Below are 23,388 nucleotides of genomic sequence, written 5' to 3'. Positions count from 1 at the left end.
ACTGTGACGGCAAACAACGAGAGCGGGACCAATCTTCCTACATTGTTGCCATGAAGGAATTTGGTCTTTATCAGAAACTGATGGCCATTGTCCCCATCAAAGAGCTTCAACCAAAGCTGGTGGGAATGTTTGTTCTTCACATGTAAACTTCATCTAGATGACAGAGTAACATGTGGAGGAGTGAGTTCCTGTTGATTTTGATTGCCTTTTGTAAAATCTTTCAAACTGGTAAAGTGTGTGTTTCATGTCTACACTGTCTGTTCTGGTAGATGACTTTACAGTTCAGTCTATGGGACAAGTTCAGGGAACTGTCAAACCTCCCCAGCAGAACCTTCATCAACCTGGTGCAGCTGGTTACACGCTTTCTTCAGAAGAAGTGCCTCTCGCTTTCTATATTAAAAGCAAGTGCTATTCTATTAACAGTTGAGTATTTGGTGTATGAAGATGAAATGCATTCTGATGAATATTTGTTGTCTCTCCTTTGTTCTTTGTAGGTAATAGAGTTTGGGGAACTTGACAAGCACAAAGTGCGCTTCTTACGACAAGTTCTGTCCAAGCTTCTGAAAGAAACTGAACCTGAAGACCTAGCCAGCATATTTGGAAGGTGAGCATAGTCAATCTAGATCCAGACCCAAATAAATCATATAAATATTTACAACCCCAAATCAGAAAAACTTGGGGTGATGTAGAAATGCAAATAAAAAACTTTTACATTATCTTGGATGTCTGTTTCATTGTAGATTATATGAGCCAAAGATATTTCATGGTTTTTGTGGTCAACTTCATTTAATTTGTCAATACATGTCCATTCCTGCAGCACATTCCAAATAAAAGTTTGAGACACTACAGCATTTACCACTTTGTAATGTTAACATTCCTTCTCATGACACTTAAGATGTTTTGGCATTGAGGATACATCAATAAAGCGTATCAGGTGTTATTTTGCCCCATTCTTCCTGCTAAATGATGGTTTAGTGGTTAAGGTGTTGGTCCTGAGACCAAAAGATCCTCGGTTCAAATCCCTGCCTGACTGGAAAATCAGTAAGGGCCCTTGGGCAAGGTCTTTAATCCCCTATTGCTCCCGGTGTGCCAGAGCGCCTTGTATGGCAGCACCTTCACATTGGGGTGAATGTGAGGCATTATTTGTAAAGCGCTTTGAGTGTCTGATGCAGATGGAAAAGCGCTATATAATTGCAGTCCATTTACAGTTCAGCTCAATGAAAAATACTGCTGCATCACTAGTATTGTAAATTAAAACACAACTTTTCAAGGGAGCGTTGGGTAACCTATTGTGGATCTCATTACTGCCCTCAGTCTCCACCAAATTGAGCAAAATGGTCTTAGACATTTTGTAAATCTTAAGATTTTTCATTGTGTCATATCAGATTTTCTCCATGTGCAATACAGAGATAAGTTCTGTTAGCCACATCTTGAAAAGAGGCACCGTTTCTGACTTCGAGCTTTACAATCAATCTCTTTGTGATTATCATTCCATGCATAATGGTGTTCTGTATGGGGAAGCTATGAGTCCCTAAAGAGAGAGTAGCCAAACAGTGCCACCACTGGCTCAGGCTTAAACACAGTTATACATTTTGCAAATCCATTTGAATACTTCACACCAAAAGTGGTACAGTTGTTGCATTTTTCATTTCAAAATTTTCTGCACATACTCAATTGGGGTCAGGTCAGGACTGCAGGTATGCCAATTCAGTACTCATAACCTCTTCTTCTGCAGCCATGCCTTTTTAATGTGAGCAGAATTTGGTTTTGAATTGTCTTGTTGAGAAATGCAGGGGAGTCCCTGGAAAAGATGTCATCTTGAAGGCAGCGTATGTTGCTCTAAAATTTTATGTACTTTCTTGCATTAATGCTGCCATCACAGAAGCATAAATTACCTTTGCTAGGGGCTTGCACCCTTGCCCTTCACACACTGAATCCTCCAGGTTCCTTGAATAATTTAACATGATCTGTAGAGGGAGAAACATGCAGCATGTGGTCTTTCTATGAGGAACATTGTTTTTAACATTTCAGTAATCTGTTGCAATTTTGTTGATGAACTGGAGTTCCTCTGCCCATCTTTGCTCTTCAAAGACAAAGACTTTAATGAATACTGCTTTTGTCACCTGTTGACTCCCCTTGTTTGAAATAATCTCATTATTTAATTTCTTTAAAGTGCATTACCAGCCATAAATTGCCCCCGTCCCCAATATTTTTGTAATGTGCATGTCTGAAAAGGAACGCATGTATGTCAAATGAAATGACGTTGACTATATATATGTATGTGTGTGTTTCATATATTCTTTAAAAATCTGCCTCTTCTTTAACTTACCAGATTGGTTGACTTCTCTTGCCTTGTGAATCCAGACTTGTTAGCATGCCTAAAATGCATGTCCATTGTTTCCCATCTACCAGGATTTCAGGAATTCCCAAACTCGGAATGCTGCGGGAAGGCTTGAAGCTTTTCATCAGCCATTTTCTTATGAAAAATTCCCAGACTCAAGGACCTGAGCAAGCAGCATTGCTTTCAGAACGTGCTCAGATCGCCACCAAAGCCATGGAGGCTAAAGAGGCCAAACTCAAACTGTAAAACTCTCAAACATATGCACATATACACCAGGAAATCAACACTTGTACAAACAATGAATTGAAACTGTGCAGTGGGAGACAACTTGCAAAAATAAAATGTCTCAATATGAAATTGAGGAAAATCCTCTTTGATTGATTCTAATATTTTTTCCTCATTTTAAGTTTTTAAAATGTTACCGTGAACTACTACATGGAAGCATACACCAGTTACAAAATGTATATTAGTGTGCTGTTTGTTTATTATTGTGAAACAAAAAAATATTTGTACCTTCAGACTGACAGCAGTACTTTATTATTGCATGTATTTTAATGAACAGATACATCAGTCTATCCATCTGGGATGAAATACCATAAATCTTTTTTTATTTAGGGTATTTCTATACACACCCCCTGGAGGGTCACTGATGGATACATTTTCGCTGAAATGTTTTCATTCTGTTAGAAATCCAACATTAAATGCTCATACTTTTTCATGTCAGGAATTATTTCCACTTTCTCTATTTTTTTTTTCCCCAGACTAACCTCTTGGGGGCAGTGTACAGCAACAGTTGAGAGCAGTCATTTAGAGAGACAGAGCACAATGTCTTATATGGCTGTTTTCCTGCTGTAATTCTGTGGTCAGAAGTTTACATACTGTATATTCATTAATGACATGCATACCATTGCAATTTTGGGCTTTCACTTATTTATTATTCTGGGTCAGAAGGATTGTACAAGATAATTTTTTTTTTTCGGTAATTCATTTTCTACACCCACTTAACTCCAATCAAGGGTCACGGGGGCTGGAGCCTATCCCAGCAATTGTAGGGCACAAGGCGGGGTACACCGTGGACAGTGCAACATTGGTGCAGCGCTAACTTATTTGGGGATTCCTTAAATCAACATAGGATTGAAATTATACATATGAGATCAAAATCCCTGAGTTTACTAAAAGCTTCTAAAATGCAGTAAATAGATAGATGAATGAATGGGCCATCCTGACTGCAAGAATTCAAAAAGAATAAATGCTATGATCTTGTAAGTTGACACATTAAAAAAGCCATTATGGGGACAAACACTTTTGTATCTAGTCAACTCTGGTGGACCAGGCCACTCGAAAAAGCAGCTTTGTTTTGCTTATGTAATATTCCATACAGGTGTGTACTTTCTGCTGGGTGTTTAGAGGATGCTGGATTGATGATGAATTAGAAACGGGTGTCTGTCAGTCTCAGAGAGACAGAATGTTTCCGAAGATACATTTATGTAGTCACTCAATACTTTGTGATTAACTGTGGTTCCATTCTAGAACTCAAATAACATGGTCATTAATGATCAGAACCATACAGGAAGCGTCCAGTGCTACCAAATGTGGGACCCTTGGGCCATGTTTGGTCCATACACCCTTCATTTTGGCTACCAATGGCAGTTGACAAATTCTCTGCAAATTAATAAATAGTGTTAATCAGAATAAACATGTAGTAATTTTAAATTTAGAATAAATTTTTATAGATGATTATACAAGTACTTGTATGTACATCAACATTGACTTTTGGCCTGTGGCCCTCCATCCAAATTAATATATGCCAGGTTCCTACGCAGTATGGAATTTGATTTTAGTAACTTCCAGGTCTGAAGAATTATGGAAAAGAAAATTAGGGTATGGAAAAATGCTTGCGGTTCCAGACTTTTGCCACTACATTGTACACAAAAATGTAGCCTAAAAGTCTATTAAAATGTTTGGACCAGGGAAATATATTTTATTTAGCCAAGCGAAGCACTGCAGCAATGTGATTTAGTTCTATGTTGAATCACTGGAGGCTAGTGTGTTCTCGTAGGTCTCCAAGAGAGTTTTCACTGACGTCAGCATGATGTGGGTAACCCAGATGTTTGGCCATCTCTAAGGCATTGGCAAATAAAGAAGAGACTGTGGAAGGGCATGTTCTCAGGTGGCAAAAGTTTGCAAAAGCATCACAAAACTTGTGAGACAGCTGATATTATGTTCTAACTAGAATGACAGATTTGGACCTAAAAGTGCTGGGAGCTGGAGTAGAAAAACAAGATTATTGTACAATAATTTGTACAATAACTTTATTGTACAGGGTAGAATATTGATACAGAAATGAATGTTGAGGCGCAGGAGTCAGTAGGCAAAGGCTGGACCAGAAGAGGTGTAGAGCAGAGAACCAGAGACCAGGCAGCCGCAAATGGAGCTGACTGCAGGAGAGGATGCACAGGTTAGACACAGAGTTTCTGGCAAAGGTGGAGTGACTGAACCAGGCTTTAAACACAGATGCGGATGATAGATGACAGGTGCGCGTAATCAGCTCCGTCTTGTTTCACCTGGGGGAACAGGAAGGGAGGGGAAGCAGAGCAGACACCAAGGCAGCATAGCAGTACCACCCCATCAATGGGAGCTCCCAGGCGACCCACCAGGCTGGCCTGGACGGGCCCGATAGAAGTCCCAGAGAAGGGATGGGTCCAGGATAAGGCCCTGCAGCACCCAGGTGTGCTCCTCAGGTCCATAACTCTCCCAGTCCACCAGATACTGGAACCTCTGGCCCAAAATCGCACATCCGGGATCCAACAGACAGTCCAGGCTGGATGGTCATCCAGGAGCTGGACGGGAGGTGGGGGATCAGCCAGAGGGCACAATATATGGGTGTGCACTGGTTTAAGGCAAGAGATGTGGAATGACTGATGTATTCATAAAAAACAGGGCAGATGAAGCCGGGCCACCACAGGGTTGAGCACTTGGTCGACCACAAAAGGACCAAAGTAACGGGGAGCCAGCTTCTGCCTTTAACAGGATGTCCTTGACTGACAACTGCACCTCTGACCCGGGTGATACTGGGGGGCCGGGTTTCGATACCGGTCTGAGTGGCGCTTGGTCCAGTCTCTCATTTGGTGCAGTGCTGAACAGCCTGTCTTCAACACCTGTCGACATTGCCACAGGTAGGCATGCACAGATGGCATGGCCACATCCTCTTCTTGGGCTGGAAATAGTGGGGGCTGTTTTTCCCATGGCCGAGCTTATCTGGGTCTTCTTGGTGTACTCCGCCCATGGCAACTGGGCACTTCACATGGCTGGGTGGGAAGACATCACACACCAGAGGGTGGATTCCAGGTCTTGGTTGGCCCGCTCTTTCTGGTCATTAGTCTGAGGATGGAAGCCGGATGAAAGACTAACTGAGGCCCCCACCACGGCACAGAAAGACTTCCAGACTTGGGAGGTGAACTGGGGTCCACAGTCCAATACAATGTCCGATGGAATGCCATGCAGATGGCAGATTGCACAGGGCCACAAAGTGTGCTGCCTTGGAGAACTGGTCTACCACAGTAAGGATGGTGTTGTTTCCGTTGGAGCAAGGGAGTCTGAGTTTGACGTCCAGGCAGATGTGAGACCAGGGGCAGCTGGGTGTGGATGGAGGAAGCCAGCAGGAGGTTGATGAGATGGTTTGCCCGTGGCACAGTCGGTACAGGCTTGGACAAAGTTCCTCACATCTACCAGGATAGTGGACCACCAGAAGTGGTGGAAACAGTTTCCAGAGTGCGGGTGATTTCGGGGTGACAGGTGATCTTGGAGCTGTGGCTAAACTGCAGACCGGACAGAAGCTGGTACAAAAAGCAGACCAGGAGGTCCTCCTTCTGGATCCGGATGGCGTTGGTGTTGCTGAGCCTCCCAGCCGACTTGTTTAATGTCCCAGGTGAGATCCTACCACCGTGTTGGTAGGGACGATACAGTCTGGAGGTGGTGCTTGGTTGTCTGTACTAAACTGTCTTGATAAGACGTCAGGCTTGTTGTTCTTTGATCGGCTGTCGGAGACTGAACAGTCCCCCGAAAAGTCAGCCCCCCGATGACACGGTTCACGGATTAACAGCTTGTTTCTGCTTCAAACTGCACACCAGTCATCATCTGTCTCAGCAACAGATATCTGAAGCTTTTGCGCAACAATCATTTCTACATAAATTCAGCATTATTTCATAATAAACGGCGGCGGAAGAGATCAGAGCGCGGCGGCTAAATAAGCTGCTAGCTGATGCATTTACTGTGCGTTGGACAGTTCAAAGTGTCACTGAATTTTGCCTTGTTTCTGCTTAAAACAGCCTCGTTTCTGCTTAAAACTGACTTTAGAATGATTTAAGAGGTTTTACCTTTATCATCTGATGGCTAATAATCCCATTAATCCATTTGATTGCTTTGGGTGAAGAGACTCCATCTCAGACGTGCTGCTGTGGTCCAAAATGACGCATGCGCAGATGTGAAAGGCGGACCGATTTTTAGGGGCGGACCGTTCGGCCTGCGACACCGGGTCTGTAGGTGATTGTAAAGTTAAAACGTCCAAAAAAAAAAAAAAAGCAACCACCTGGCCTGGTGTGAATTCAATCTTTTATCTGACTGGATGTACCGTAATTTCCGGACTATAAGCCATTACTTTTTTCACACGCTTTGAACACTGCAGCTTAAACCATGATGCGGCTAATGTATGGATTTTTATAGGTTTTCTCATAAGTCGAAATACGTCAGTTGATGCTGTCCATTGATTCGCTGAAAGCTGCGGTCCTTATGCGGCGTAAATATACAGTCTTACCTGTTCCTTTTAGTGAATTCATCATCACGTCCTGAAGAAAAATTATCCACATAAAGCCTCCTGATTTTGGGAAATGATGTCTGAAAATACTTTAATTCCTTGTCGTGGCTGAAGAAAAGTCCATCGAGCACTTTGCTCCATCAAATCAGTCAGCGGAGCCTTCTCCCCACCGGGTCTCTGTCTTTGTGCCACAAGTTGAAAAAGTCACAGCGCCTCATTAACGTCTCATTTACTACAGACACCAGGCGATCCTGGATGCACGTGATGAAATTATATCATGATCCACAAAGAAAAAAAGTTAAAGTTACTCAGTTCTCCGTGTGGAGTAAAGAAAGTGCGCCACTGTGCACGCACTGGATGCTGTGCTGGTCAATATTTACAGGTAACACCTTCAGAAAAAAAAAAAACATTTACGGTATGTATATAATTAAAAGTTAAAAAATGTTTTTGTCTAACATCTTTCTGTGTAAACAATGTGGAGACCTGCGGCTTATTGACAAGTGCGTCCTATTATGTACTTTTTTTTCTTTTTAAAATTGGTCGGTGTGACTTATATTCAGGTGCACTCTATAGTCCGGAAATTACGGTAAGCAAGGTTTTTATGCTCTCTCTTCACCGTCGTGGTGAAGAGGCTTTGCTTGAGCTGCTGCCCCCGCGACCCGACCTAGGATAAGCAGAAGAAAATGGATGGATGGATGGAAGGTTTTTGTGATCATTTCATAATAATAAGGACGATGGTGTTACCTTCCAGCCAATGCTTACATTCCTCCAATGCCTCATTGACCGCCAGGAGTTCCCGGTTGTAATTCAGTTCAGCGGGAGACAGACGTTGGGAGAAAAACACACATGGATAGAGATGTTAATCGCCTTCAGCCCACTGGGACAGGATGGCCCCGATCCTGATGTCTGAGGCATCGACCTCTACAATGAAGTCGTGGTCTGGGTCCAGCTGAATGAGAATGGGGGCTAGAGAGAAACGGTGTGTGACTGGAAAGCTTGTTCGGCAGTTGGTAACCAATGGAAGGATGTCTTGGATGAGGCAAGTTTGGTGAGTGGAGCTGTGACCTGACTGAAGTTATGTATAAATCTGCGGTAGCAGTTGGCGAATCCTAAAAACTGTTGCAGTTGTTTGATGTTGGTAGGAGTGGGCCAATCAGCTACTGCTTTGACTTTGGCAGGATCGGGTTTGATTGGTTATGCTCAAAAATGAATCCTAGGAGAGAAATGGAGTCTCTACGGAAGTCACACTTTTCTGCTTTGACGTATAACCGGTTCTCAAGGAGATGTTGAACGATCAATCTGACATGGTGGATGTGTTCAGTAAGGCTATCTGAGAACATAAGGATGTCACCAAGATGCATGAACCGGTTGAGGAAATCGCGGAACACATCATTAACTAATGCCTGAAATGTGGCAGGAGCATTTGTAAGGCCGAAGGGCATGACCAAATACTCAAAATGCCCTATTGGCAACCCCCCCCCCCAACTCTGATGAGATGATGAGCATTGTGCAAGACCAGCTTGGTGAATATGGTGGCCCCATGCAGGGAGTTGAATCCCGAATCCAAGAGTGGGAGTGGGTACTGGTTGCAGACCGTAATGGCATTCAACCCCCTAAATTCTATGCATGAGTGTAATGTCCTGTCCTTCTTGCTGACAAGAAAGAAGCCAGCCCCAAGGCGAGATGACAAGGGACAGATGAGACCTGCTGCTAGAGTCTCCTATGTACTGCTCCTGTTGTGAAAGTGTAGTGACACGGACCCACAACAGGGGGCGCAAATGAATGGTCAATAGATGAGCCAAAAAAGTAACAATTTAATGTTGTGAAGGTGCACAACGAATATACAGACAATCTCAGAATCTGATAAGTCAATCCACAAAGGTGACGTGTGGGCAGGCTCGAGGATAGAAGACGTCTGTCCTGAGAAGAGCCGGAACCACACGATTTCCGCCGCCACCGAACCTGGTGAATACTGGAGCCGCCAAGTCCCGAATTCCCAGGTGATCACCGTCCCCGACTGTCGGATCTGGTACTGCTGGCGAAGAGCAAAGACAGTCAAGTGTGAGTGTGTGTACACCCCGTAACAACAATGGTGGGAATGCCACCTCCACCTCTAACACACACTCGTGCAGCGTCTGTGTACCACTTATCTGACGTAGGACGAAACAGTCGCGACCCACGCCGGTCCTCTGGTTGACAGCTGCAACACAATAGCACTTGGAATCAATCAATACAGGAGAATGAATGTTACCTCCATAGAAGTACGATATCTCTGCAACGAGGTGGAGATGACGTCTGGTCTTTATGGAGTGAGATGATGTAGAGTAGATGGGTGACAGCTGTCAAGAGATAATGAGTGACAGCTGTCATCCCCGGCTGTGTCCGTGGCGGCAGCGCCCTCTCGTGCCTGAAGCCCGCACTTCAGGCAGGGCACCCTCTGGTGGTGGGCCAGCAGTACCTCCTCTTCTGGCGGCCCACACAACAGCTCCATCAATTCCCTCTCAGGGTACGCCAGGTTATTAAGCCTACTGGAGGGTAGGCACGCACCCGGACGTAGCTTGATAGAGCAGTCATAAGGTCTATGTGGGGGGAGAGAAAGAGCCCAATCCTTACTAAACAGCTCAGCCAAATCGTGATAATTAACAGGAATGGAGGTGAGGTCTGGTGGTGGATGGTAGTTTGACACTCTGGCACTTTGGCTGGGAACTATGGAGGATCGTAAACACCTATGGTGGCAGGCTTCGCTCCACTGGGTGATTGTCCCGGACAGCCATTTGATCACTGGAATGTGTTAAGTGAGCCCAGGTGTGCCCTAACACTAACAGGGAGGACGAGTAATAAAAAAACTTAAAAGTCTCCACGTGATTGCCTGATACAACTATTGTGATGGGAACCGTTTGATGCATGGTGACCTGAAGACTAGTGTCATCAAGGGCGTTGACTGTGATGGAAGTGCGAAGTTCTACGACCAGAATGTGAGCTCGGGAAACCACACATGCGTCAAGGACTTTACCCTCCGCCTGAGTCTACTAGAGCCTGAACTGACACGGATTGGTGATGGAAGTGAATAGTCACTGGAATTTGTGTACGTGAAGATTTTTCGCCTGTGACTTGGATTTGGCTCACCAGTAGGTGAGAGTTGTCTTTTGGCCGCATCGGACATTCATGGAGGATATGTCCCCGAGCACTGCAATAGATGCACTCCTCGGCCGCGATCCTACACTGTCACTCTTCTGATGTCAGTCGAGCCCTGCCAAGCTGCATAGGTTCATCGGCTGGGGACGCTGTGGTTGAAGGGAGTGCATGACCAGTGGAGCGTGAGGAAGAAGGAACGGGACTGAGTTGCTAAGGGAAAGGCGCGCATTCAGCCCTCTGGCCCTTCTTCCACTGTCTTTCCCTCATCCGGTTATCTATTTTGATGGCTAATTTGATGAGATTGAGTGTTTAGGGTTCGTCCCGGACCACCAGCTTATCCTTAAGCTCTTTGGCTAGACCACTAACAAACACACTACGCAGCGCTGCAGTGTTCCAACTGGACTCCACCGGCAGAACTTGGAATTCAACTGAAAGGTCCACGATGCTGCGGCTTCCCTGGTGGAGGGACAGAAGCCGATTGGAGGTCACATGCCTGTGCACAGGATGATCAAAGACCATCTGAAACTGCTGGATGAATGTGAAATAACTTTCAGTTGTCAGTGAGTCCTGATTCCAACGTGCTGTTACCCATGCTAATGCTTTTCCATCTCAATAAACAAATGAGATATGAGATTTTGCTCTGATCTGTAGCGTGTGAGGAAGGGCGCTGAGAAAACAGAGTACATTACATGAGGAAAGCAGCACATTTGTCGAATGACAAAGGTTTGGGTGGCATATAACAGTTTCTTGTGTGGTAGCTGGTTGTCTATGAACTGGCTGAGTGGGTGGTGGTGGTGGTGCGGGGACCAAGGTGATCTGAGACAAATATTGGGTGAGTGCCGAGATCTGAGTGCAAAGCTGAGATATTTGGAGGGATAGTGTCTGCTGCTGATCCATGAGTGTTTGTTGCTGTTAATGACCAAGTAATGTCCCCTGCGAGCTGAGGGCTTTCTGCACTGGGTCTGCTCTTGCTGGGTCCATGGTTGGCCAGAAACTCCTGTTGCAGTCTAATCGGAATGACTGATTTGGACCCAAAAATGCTGGAGTGGAAAAACAAGATAATGGTTTAATATACAAGGTAGAATATTGATACAGAAATGAATGTTGAGGTGCAGGAGTCGGGGGGCAAAGGCATGGACCAGAACGAGTGTAGGGCAGAGAACCAGGACCAGGCTGCCACGAACGGAGCTGACTACAGGAGAGGTTGCACAGGATGGACACTGAGTTTCTGGAGAAGGTGGAGTGACTGAACCAGGCTTTAAATACAGGTGCAGATGATAGATGACAGGTGCAGTAATCAGCTCAGTCTTGTGGCACCTGGAGGAACAAGAGGGGAGGGGAAGAAGAGCAGACACCAAGGCAGCACTACAGATATAGAGATGGACTTAGCAGTGAAACATGGTCGCAATATGAAATGAAGATGAAATTAATTGGTGTTTAAGATGCTTACGCAGTGCCATCATTTGTATGGTTGGAGAGTGACAATTCACTGCATGTACAACCCCTGGCAAAAATTATGGAATCACCGGCCTCGGAGGATGTTCATTCAGTTGTTTAATTTTGTAGAAAAAAAGCAGATCACAGACATGACACAAAACTAAAGTCATTTCAAATGGCAACTTTCTGGCTTTAAGAAACACTATAAGAAATCAAGAAAAAAAGATTGCGGCAGTCAGTAACGGTTACTTTTTTAGACCAAGCAGAGGAAAAAAATATGGAATCACTCAATTCTGAGGAAAAAATTATGAAATCACCCTGTAAATTTTCATCCCCAAAACTAACACCTGCATCATATCAGATCTGCTCGTTAGTCTGCATCTAAAAAGGAGTGAACACACCTTGGAGAGCTGTTGCACCAAGTGGACTGACATGAATCATGGCTCCAACACGAGAGATGTCAATTGAAACAAAGGAGAGGATTATCAAACTCTTAAAAGAGAGTAAATCATCACGCAATGTTGCAAAAGATGTTGGTTGTTCACAGTCAGCTGTGTCTAAACTCTGGACCAAATACAAACAACATGGGAAGGCTGTTAAAGGCAAACATAGTGGTAGACCAAGGAAGACATCAAAGCATCAAGACAGCAAACTTAAAGCAATATGTCTCAAAAATCGAAAAATGTACAACAAAACAAATGAGGAACGAATGGGAGGAAACTGGAGTCAACGTCTGTGACTGAACTGTAAGAAACCGCCTAAAGGAAATGGGATTTACATACAGAAAAGCTAAACGAAAGGCATCATTAACACCTAAACAGAAAAAAACAAGGTTACAATGGGCTAAGGAAAAGCAATTGTGGACTGTGGATGACTGGATGAAAGTCATATTCAGTGATGAATCTGGAATCTGCATTGGGCAAGGTGATGATGCTGGAACTTTTGTTTGGTGCCTTTCCAATGAGATTTATAAAGATGACTGCCTAAAGAGAACATGTAAATTTCCACAGTCATTGATGATATGGGGCTGCATGTCAGGTAAAGGCACTGGGGAGATGGCTGTCATTACATCATCAATAAATGCACAAGTTTATGTTGATATTTTGGACAATTGAAAGGATGTTTGGGGATGATGAAATCATTTTTCAAGATGATAATGCATCTTGCCATAGAGCAAAAACTGCAAAAACATTCCTTGCAAAAAGACACATAGGGTCAATGTCATGGCATAGGGTCAATGTCAACGAGCAGATCTGATTTGATGCAGGTGTTAATTTGGGGGATGACAATTTACAGGGTGATTCCATATTTTTTTCCTCTGCTTGGTCTAAAAAAGTAACCGTTACTGACTGCCACAATCTTTTTTTCTTGATTTCTTATAGTGTTTCTTAAAGCCAGAAAGTTGCCATTTGAAATGACTTTAGTTTTGTGTCATGTCTGTGATCTGCTTTTTTTTCTACAAAATTAAACTGAATGAACATCCTCCGAGGCCGGTGATTCCATAATTTTTGCCAGGGGTTGTATTTCAGCAGATAACTGAAACAGTCAAGCCAGTTTAGCACAAATACTCCTTAGACATTGCTCTTTTGGAAAAAGCAGACTAGGCACTTGAATTTTCAGTTGGTGGCCAGGTAGGGGTCAATTGAAGAACTACACAGGGATTAAAATTTAAAAATGTTACAAACTGAAATTGACCTTTGTCACCATTTTTTTTTGTTTGTTTGTTTGTTTGTTTGTTTTAACCACATAAACCCATAACATTCAGTCACAGGTAGTCCAAACTATATATTTTTGGAATCTTCTGATCAGATGAATAATGGTATACTTTTCAATATGATTGGAGCATTTTAAAATTTGGCCCGTGTACTTCTTCATTGACCCCTACCTGGACGCCATATTTTATAAGTGGCTCGGATGTTTTTTCTCAAACACTCATTTATGAAGAGCATTCATGCCTAATCTGATGCTTATATCACCAATTGAAGGATTCTACCCAAAAATCATACTTATCTGCTCCACTAAAATTGTTATGCACATGGCCATTGTGAATTGTTTTATTTTCACCTAGCGCCTGTACATCAGAGGACTTGAAAAATGGACTTGAAAGTTTGAAAGCATATCACCATTCTGAGGGTTTGTGCTTAGGCCATCCTGACACAAAATCAACAAGGCTGGATGTAGTATATAAAATACACATACTGTGTTTCTGTCACGCAGAATACGTCATTCCCACAACGCATAATGCACGCGTCCCTTCCATTGTGCATCCTATCCTGCGCACTGAAAAAGTTCAAAAATCAGTTTTTAAAATAACGTATGCGTTTTGTTTCATTCTTTGCGCTGCTGTCAGCTACTCTTGTTTCCTTTCTCCACGAGGCGGATCTGTAAAGGCCACTAGAGTGGACACCATAGAACAAAACCAGCCTGCACCCCTCCACCCAGAAACTTTTGAAGAATAAATGGAATGGGCTGACTTAAAAAGCCAAAACATACCGAACCACGTTTGTGTTTAATCACTGCGCATTTAAGAACATGCCACTTATTACATTACTTATTAATTTGACATTTTATATGAATTAGGATTTCACAAATACTTGTAGGATGGCCAACGAATAGCGATGCTGCCTATGATGATTCTTAATCTGTTGCTGTAATTTCACAAAAATCAATCTTCAAATTGACAGAATTTTTAAGGTGGCGCCCAAATTGTAACAACTAATCAAAGAATAAATAAACAGGCTGCAGATGAATTCCTCCAATGTGAATAATGAGCTGTAATCCAAATTTAAAAAAAAGGTTTAATGAAAGAGTTTACATTTACTGTCTTAGTGTGTCTGATGCAGTTCTCTGCTGCTCACAGATTAAAGCTACTGTATGTACATTTTTGAACATAGTGGCAAATGCTATATTCATCCTATATTATTTGTTTTTAACACTTTAAACATTATTTATGACTTAATATATAACAGCAAATGACATGAAATACAACATAATGAAATATGAAGTGTGTATTATATTTAAATTAAATTGGCTCAAGATGTGACTCTTAACAATAGATTAAAAAAAAAAACACAAATCTGAAATAACTTTATTCCGCTTCAACTAAATTTCCAGCCAATTCTGAATGTGCAAAAAGAGTAACTAGATCCAACGCCTGTTTCAAGTGTCCTGAAGTATTGTGGATTTACTGTTATCTTTTTCAAATATAAAACTACATAATCTTTGACACAGTTTGTTTTCATTGCATACTTGGTCACACCACCGTGTGTAGCACAATGCAGCACACTTTAGTAGCTCCAGAAATGTGCAGCTTTATGCACTGAATTCGGTGCTTGTGCGAGGCGGCGGGACTCAGGAGTCACGTTTTCATTACCTACTGCGTCCCAGGACTCAGTGGCCAAAAATTCTAATGGAAGCCCTGCAGTTTGTTTGTGGATGGGTCCAAGTTAAAAATATCATGAATTTTGGGAGACAAATGCCTGAGAGAAGCTATGGTAGGCTGGCTATAGGTTGTGTATGATATGCAGTGAGACATATCAGATCATGTACTTTTATCTTTTTCCTTCCTTTACTGCTAATTTTTTATGTTAATTGAAAATCAACTAATGTACTTGATAATTTTTTTTTCTATCAAATAGATCAAAATTTAGTCTCTTTCTCAGAAAAACAGCTTTCCTTTCACACATTAATGTTACCTTGTACGAAATGTGCAGCACATAGACAGATGATGTCCAGGTTTTTCTCCCATTCAAATTTTGTTGTCAGACTGTCAGCTCTGATTAGTTCAGGAACAAATGGAAAATGTGCAGCACTTTGGCTACCAAGGACCAGGATTTGGAAACACTGGTCTAGCTGAAGGTTTGTAGTTTTGCTGAAGAATCCTGAGGTAGTCGTCCTCCTTCATTATTCCTTCCATTTGTGTAATACACCAAATCCACAAGCAGCAGAACATCCCCAGAGTGTGGTGCTATTACCACCACCATGCTTATAACCGTTAGTACAGTGTTCTTGGAGTTAAATGTTTCACATGTCAACTGAAACGGGTCATTGAACCCAAGTGCAGGACACAGCACACAGGTATTTGGTAATGAATGGTGATTTTAGTTAATTTATTTATTCCTGCGCAGTGGTGCTGTAGTTTAGGAGGATCAAGTCAAAGGACTGTTCGAGCCAGACTGAATAGACATGATGATGAGCGAAAGACCACCATGAAGTGAAAACGGTGGTGAATGTTAATGGGCGGACAAAATGAAAGCCACCAAAGATGTGTAACATCTACAATGAATCAACAAAGACTTGCAAAAAAAAAAAAAAGACTATCATGACATAAAGAGCAAAAATAGAACAGGTGTGATTACCCAGTGAATGCTGGTGTGTGAACAGGACAGCCAACAACACAGAATGATGAGGAAACATCCACTCAGATATGGAACCAATGATTAAAGATACCAAAATAAATTCAAACACAGACTGACAAAAACAAGCAATGAATCCTTTACTCATCAACACCTTTAGTCCTCCAGACATGTCTCTGATCACTGTGGCAAAACACTCGGACTCATCTGACCATAAAACATGCTTACAGAAAGTTTTTTTTTTTCCTTTGTCCATGTGGTCAGCTGCAATCTTTAGTTGAGCTTCAAGGTGGCGATCTTGGTTAGTAAGTGATTTTGTAACTCACTTGTCTGTAAACAGTGACACCGGTGTAGCTGCAGCTTCTCGTTCATGGCAGGTCTTTGACTTGGTGGTTCCTGGATTATTCCTGACCTTCAAAAGCAATTCACTCTCAGCTGAAAGGAACAATGTGGTTCTTCTTCCAGACCTTGGTAAAAGTGGTTATACCACTTGTTACACACGTGCACAGTAGCACATGCGGAGGTGTTGTTTTTGGCCCTGTGGGTCCATGTGTGTGTGAACAGAAGTCGAACATTGTTGATCTCATTTGGAACAAATTTGGTGGCGTGAATGAAGATCAGCCAACAACAGTTATTTGCTTTTGAAAAGGAAAAAAATGGTTGAAAGTCAGGGTCGCATAGCAAGGTCAAATTATTGAGACAATGCTTATACAGTATGTAGGGGATATATTTATGCTGCGTTCAGAGCCTACATGATGTCACCCTTTGGTTTTCTATAGAGACGCAGAAAAGCAGAAATGACCCCCTTTTCTGTGCATTGGCACATTACAGAATTATATTAATTAAAACATCTTAAGAAGTTTGGGGGGAAAAAAATCATCCTCCATAGAGTTGTCATGGAGGAGGAAAGTATAGAGACCAAATTGGTTTTTGTACTAGGCTATAAACATGTTAATTTCTGCTCAAAAGTCGTACATTTTAAAATGGACGTTGATGGGAATGTGTTGTCTTGGAGCCAGCCTCAAGCAGCTAGTTAAGGAACGACACAGGTGGGGTCAAAATGCGAGCTTGAGTGTTGCGGCTTGGTTCAGAACCCTCAGAAGCTCAGAAAGACCAGACAAAAAAACACCTTACTTCTAGAAAATGTGCATGAGATTACCTTGGAGACAAATATGGATCAGCTACCTAGCCTGTCGCAGTAGAGCTAGGCTAACTTTATCTTTTGGACTAAATGAAATCATTGACATTTTTGCTGATGTGTGGTGCTATAAACTTAACTAATTGAACATAGATTGTGAATATATTACATATAGCAGTAATGTCAAAAATTAATTTTAAATATGCAATTTTAACAGTAACATTGTCTCAATCCTCGCAAATGCGGCTGCCATGGCTTTGACATCATATCAGATACCTCGGGTTGCTCAATTTCCTCACGATGTTCCAAGCAAAAATTCGGGAACAGCGGAGCGTTCAATTAATTTTTCTCTAGAGGTTGAAATCTCCGACCTTCCGAGGATTTTGAACGCAGCATTAGAAACATTATTTTGAGGAATCTGCTTCAAGATACACCTATAGTTAATGTCAAACATTAATATGGAACCATGCTGACTTTCCATTTGTAGCATGACTTTGGGTGAGTTTGGAAGGTAAAAGAATTTGATTTTGAATTGTGTCAAACATAAGGTGTGGGTGTTGTGCTCCTTTTATTTAAACGTGATCTTTTTGCAAGTGTTTAGAAATTATTCCAAAAGACATTTCTGACTAGTGTAAATCTGTGATCCTCTTTCTCAGATCTACACTGAGCACCTTGGGCTGTTAGATTGTACGATATGTTGATTAGTTCTGTCAAACAAACCAGTTTTTTGATGGCACAGACAAGCTACTCGCTTTAGTTAATAATGAACACCAACAGGAATTTAAAGAGGCCTCCACCTGTACAAGTGGAAATTTCAGCTCTACTGAAATAATCTCAGTGGCTCGATGTGTATTTTTAATTCTTTATATATAACTGTGACCCAGTGTTGATTTCAGAAAACCCACATTTAAACTTTTGCACATTTCTCCTCACTCAAAAAACTGACTCATTGGTTTGTATTTCCATCCAATAAATATATGTAGTCCCGACTAAATTAAATTAAATTATCTTGCATGGACGTGCTTATTTGAGCTGGAGCTACATATATTTATTTGGTGAAAATCCTACACATAATTGAATTGAGTTCATCCAGTGAGACTTTTTTTAGTGTATTGAAGATGTATATTGTTAATCATTCTGCCCCCAAGCAACAACAGTTCAATTTTCTCACGATTTTTCTCACCTTATGTGCACTTCTAACTATATGTACTGCATGTCGTACTTTGCTGTAGATATTTTCTCTTTCATGTGTAAGAACCTGAGGACAGTGTTGTGCATTCACAGTTTACACACTCTGAGGAAACGACCCGGGGCCTTCAGTCGAACCTATTCTGTTTGCGGACTGACACCAGTATCTGTCTGCATAGTTAGCATAGCAGCGTCATTCTGTTACATTTGATACTTGCTTCTGTTAATTAACTCCATTGGTGCGGCCTGTCTCAGTCTGAGGTCAGAGTGCGTCCTGAGGTCAGGAATCAGCCACCAAGGTCAGGCTGGGGTGTTGCCACTTACTTTTGCCAATAAATAAATAAAAAAAGCACTGTGTAATTAAGCTGTTTGAATGGTGGGTAACATTGGAAGACCATTTTGATGCTTTTTAAAGAGGCTGATTTAAATTATGAAAAACCCAACAGCAAAATTTAAGCACTGGGTGTGTACGAGGCAAAGATTGTGCCATCAATAGACTCACTGTGCAGTATTCAGAGCTGCTGTCAGCTTCACCTGGTTTACTCTGGTTGGGCTTGACCCTCAACTGAACTCTGATTTAGTCAACTAAAGCTAAAGCAAATAGTTGAGATAACCAACAGATCCCTCAGTAATCCTCCAACAAATGCCATATAATCAGTCAACTCTGCTAAGGTTCAACATCGATGACTGCAGGTACAGAATGACAACAATGTGTTCTTTCTGTAAGATCTCTGACTCTTTATCCAAATTGATTGATCAAATGCCTAAGTTAATTTTAAAATAAAATGAGCCATATGATAATGATCACATTTGGCACATACATTTTGTTGCCACAGTAATTAGGGTGTTCTTGGGTTTTGTTTTTGTTTTTTGTTTTGTTTTTCTGGCAAAATTAAGAATGCAGTCCACCAGCCAGAGATCGCTGCTGCAGAGGTCTCGAGAAACCCTCAATCATTACCTTTTTAAGTGGCTTTTTTATTATTATTTAAAATGTTCTAACATTTTTAAAATATATTTGCAGTGAAGAAACTAATCAGGTTAATTATCACGAATTAAATAAAAATTCTTGGTATGTCTGGTATATGACAAACAAGACCAGTGCTGATCAATAATAAAATTATTGTTGAAACCTGGTTACATATACAACCTCAGTGTCTTGAAGATCACTTAAATGAAAAGCAATGTTTAAAAAACCGTAATATATAGACATGGGGTGCTGTAAAAATATTGGAAAATAACTGAAATTGGTTATTACTGCAATGACAGTTTTTAATTTTTTTTTTTTTGTCAAATTACAGTATTTCTTAGAATTAACATTAAAAGCAGATGAAATCTTTAAGACGAATCAAATATTCTTTATCGCATGCTTCCGCCACTTTTGATATTTTATTGTTTTTTGTTTCAGGGAAAATCTGTAAAATAAACGGGAAAAAAATCCACAAAACTAGTTTTTATCACCCTTTTAAAGAAGAATTGTCACATTTTGCAGACATTTGTCAATTTATTTATTTTTGCTTTTTGATCTGACTAATTCTGCAGCATATATTCTGCAAATTTATAGCTTTGATTAAACGTACCGACTTTTGCACACACAAAAAAAAAACCCCTCGTAATTTCAGTTTATTGTGCTAAATGATTCCCACCCTGATGCTTGGACAGACAAGTTGAGACCGAGCGCGCAGTTTAAGAAGGTTTATTAAATACCAGTCCGTTGCTGGTGTGGTGTGAAATGTTTCCTCCGTCTGACTGCCGGTGTCTTGCTGTTTGCTCTCCTGCACGTTTGCACAGATCCGACAGCACTATTAAGAGTAATTCCCATGACCCAACCTGTCAGAGCAAGGAGAAAACATCCGCATCCAAGCCCTGCAAGCAAGTCGTAAATCAAAGCGCTGAAAGGCACAAAACGCACTGCATTAAAAAAGCACCCACATTTTATTTCATTGTTTGCACAAACAGTAATTTCGCATGCACTGCTATAAATAGTGTAGAAAAATAATATTTTTTATCAGGTTTAGTGTTACACTTTATAACCTCACAGGAAACAAGGGCAGACAAGCGAATTCTAGAATGTTTAAGATACTTTAATGAGGAGAAATGATCAGAGCAGGAGCGGGATGTGACGTCCTGAACAAACATGCAGTGTCACACTTTACCTGCCAGTCTGTGCGTCATAAACACGAGGACCGTCGACTGACCTCAGTTTAAATGTTTTTTTTATTATTATTATTATTATTCCATGAAGGTGTTTACAGGTTGAATCACATGCAACTGCGTTTTATCGAGCCCCCCCGGAGTCACTAATGCCACCGTCGCGCTCCCGCTGCTTCAAGACTGCGGACTTACGTCACTCATATGGTTCCTCTCATCGTCTGAGGAGCAGTCTGACGAGTTGTACATGAAATTTTCGTCGTCGTCGTCGTCGCTGTCCCTAAAATCTCTTATTCTGCCATTTTTTGAGTCCGCCTTGCTGTGATAATCAACCTGTTCGTGTCCGTCGGATTTCTCTTGGCCGCTTTTGGTGCCTTTTTGCTTTTCGGCCTCCTGGGCGGCCTGCTCTTTGGCCTTCTTACTCCTCTTCCACTTCATACGTCTGTTCTGGAACCAGATTTTAACCTGAAAGAATTTAATGAAAAGGGTTTTAGTTTATTTAAACACCTGCAATAATGATAATTGGCGGACGTCCGTGCGTAAAGAGTGCGTAATAGAACTCCTTACGTTAAACAATCTGAAAGTGTTTTGCAATGTACACTAAAATGAAATATTGTGGAAAATGTATTGTGCCAGGCGCACACATTTTTCAACATAGAAGCCAGACTTTTTATATATATATATATATATATATATATATATATATATATATATATATATATATATATATATATATATATATATATATATGAAATCGTTTTGCGCAAAAAGCAGCCACATACCTGAGTTTCCGTCAGCATGAGGGATGTAGCCACTTCGAAGCGCTTGGGTCGCGACAGATACTTATTCAATTTGAACTGATGCTCGAGCTCCAGCAGCTGCTGACTCGTGAATGCGGTTCTTGGTCTTCGACACTTGCCAAGCAAGTTGGACTGCGCCTGAGCTGCAAAACCAAAACAAAGTCGGTCTCTCTTGTGCCCCTGCGCTGCAACATCAATCATAACAGCCGCTTTATCGCTCAATACGCGTTGGAAAATAGAGAATTAAACGTCCAAATCGGGTTGTTTTTTTGTTTTTTTTCAAGCTCTCTGGCTGACACACGAATGTGTCCACAGAGAAGCTATTTGTCACTTCATTTGGAACAAATCTGTTAAAACCAGCTGAAACAAAAAGGCAGTATGTGGTGAGCACATATAGCATGTCGGCTGTGGGTTTCACACTCCTCTGACACTTTCCCACTGTCCATTATCTGTCCATTTTAGTTCCTTTCGGAACCACTCTGTCAGCCTTTTTATTCATAAGCGGCTAAGTGCAGCACCACAAATCTTAATTTGGATAACAAAATTTGCAGCATAAACATTAAAAGCAGATAAACTCTTTAAGACAAACCAGATATTCTTTATCGCATCGTTCGGCCGGTTTTGAGTTATAATTAATGCAGATTTACTCACAGTTAAAATCAGACATTTTGGGGAGCATCATCCCGGCTGTGGAGACGCGGAGCCAATGGTCCAGCTGAAAGGTGCTGGCTGTCAGTTTGATAGGGTCGGTGGTGTGGTGGTGGTGATGGGAGCCGTGTGGGTAAGAGTAGGACAGCGCCGGGTGTTGTCCTGCGAGCGCAGCTGCTGAGTACGTGTACATGGGGTGGCCGTACAGAGCCTGCGCCGGGATCCCTGCGCTGTTCTGCGGATGTAATCCAACCATATTGTGCGGACTGTTCAGGAAACCCGGTTTGGGGATCAGGCCGCATGTGGAAATCCTCGGCGGAGACGGCGTCTCTGCGCGTAAAGAGTCAGCGCCGGCGCTCAGATCCGCGGCTGCTACGTTCCCAGACGAGGGGATAGAAGAAGAGGAGGAAGAGGAGGAGGACAGGGAGGTAACCAGCGCCAGCGGAGAGGTTTGCACTTTGGGTGTATCGACTGCTAAAAGCGCGTCGATGCGAAAGTTTTTGGATTTCTCCATGGGGCCGCGCGTCCGTGGCGCTTCGGCTGTGGCTGTTAAAGGAGGAAGTCAATGTACCGCTTTTTCACCTCTCCCAAATTGTGATACCCAGAGTGTGAGAGAGCAGCTTCGCTCGACACTTAATCCCCGTCACGTGCGGTGATTGGTCTAGTGGTCTGAGGGGCCGTCCCAAGTCCCGCATCAACGCACTGCGCCTCAAAGCTCCGAGTCCGAGCTGCGTCGTTGTTGCCACCGTAAATTTCTCAAAGTGAACGTGGTGCAAACGTACAAACATTCCAGAAAAAAAACACTACGTTTTGATGTTTTGATCATTTTTAACCATTCAACATGACTCTATAACAAGATTTTGGCAAATAGGATAATAACCTGCATGCCAGCCTAATAAACTCTCTATTTATCTCTTTTGATTAAAACATGACACCACATGATATTATTCATTGCGTAATCGTAACAAAATGTGAATCTGTATTTTATTTGTTTTTCAGAGGTGAACCCAGCACTGTATATACGTGTTGCACCAATTTGTGCACAAGGAAAAACGTTGTAAAAGCAAAGAAATGCTTCTAAATATCAAATAATTTTCAACAAATTGCGATTTAAAGAGTAAAATAAATGTGACCACCCTTTACTTTTAAACCTTAATTATTGTATCCCATGATTTTGTAAGAACATCCTGATAGTCACTTCGTTATTAATTGATCTCGGTTGTTGCCTTTGTGAGATCAGTCATTTTGCTGTAAACCTAAGTATTCTGATTCTGAAAATGTCTTACTTTCTTTTATTATTATTGTTGTTGTTGTTGTTGTGGCATTTTACCGATGCACAATTAACCACATTACGCAGTATTGGGTGTTGAACGTTACATGAATAA

At 41.9% G+C, this 23,388-nt stretch overlaps 2 protein-coding genes across 3 annotated transcripts in view; one reads left to right on the top strand and one right to left on the bottom strand.

Annotated features, from left to right (window-relative positions):
• nom1 (nucleolar protein with MIF4G domain 1) overlaps positions 1 to 3,059 on the top strand; it is a 28,526-nt gene extending 25,467 nt beyond the window's left edge. The window contains exons 9-11 of the mRNA XM_034168255.1: positions 270 to 401; positions 495 to 604; positions 2,413 to 3,059. Of these exons, the coding sequence (XP_034024146.1) occupies positions 270 to 401; positions 495 to 604; positions 2,413 to 2,587 (417 nt within the window). The 3' untranslated portion in view covers positions 2,588 to 3,059. The remainder of the gene's footprint in view (positions 1 to 269; positions 402 to 494; positions 605 to 2,412) is intronic.
• A 17,628-nt stretch (positions 3,060 to 20,687) lies between these two features.
• mnx1 (motor neuron and pancreas homeobox 1) lies at positions 20,688 to 22,605 on the bottom strand. 2 transcript variants are annotated; one of them, XM_034168239.1, is made up of 3 exons: positions 22,007 to 22,605; positions 21,338 to 21,507; positions 20,688 to 21,020 (listed from the first exon to the last, which is right to left on the bottom strand). In XM_034168239.1, the coding sequence occupies exons 1-3, from the start codon at positions 22,515 to 22,517 to the stop codon at positions 20,733 to 20,735; spliced, it is 969 nt and encodes a 322-aa protein (XP_034024130.1). In that variant the 5' UTR covers positions 22,518 to 22,605; the 3' UTR covers positions 20,688 to 20,732. The 2 variants fall into 2 exon arrangements, with proteins under 2 accessions (XP_034024130.1, XP_034024139.1); XM_034168248.1 differs by having other exon boundaries at positions 21,338 to 21,498; positions 22,007 to 22,604.
• Positions 22,606 to 23,388: the final 783 nt, after the last annotated feature.

The sequence above is a fragment of the Thalassophryne amazonica genome, chromosome 1 (genome assembly GCF_902500255.1).
Source record: "Thalassophryne amazonica chromosome 1, fThaAma1.1, whole genome shotgun sequence".
In the NCBI taxonomy this organism is placed as follows: Eukaryota; Metazoa; Chordata; class Actinopteri; order Batrachoidiformes; family Batrachoididae; genus Thalassophryne; species Thalassophryne amazonica.
This window is presented reverse-complemented; position numbering and strand designations above follow the sequence as displayed.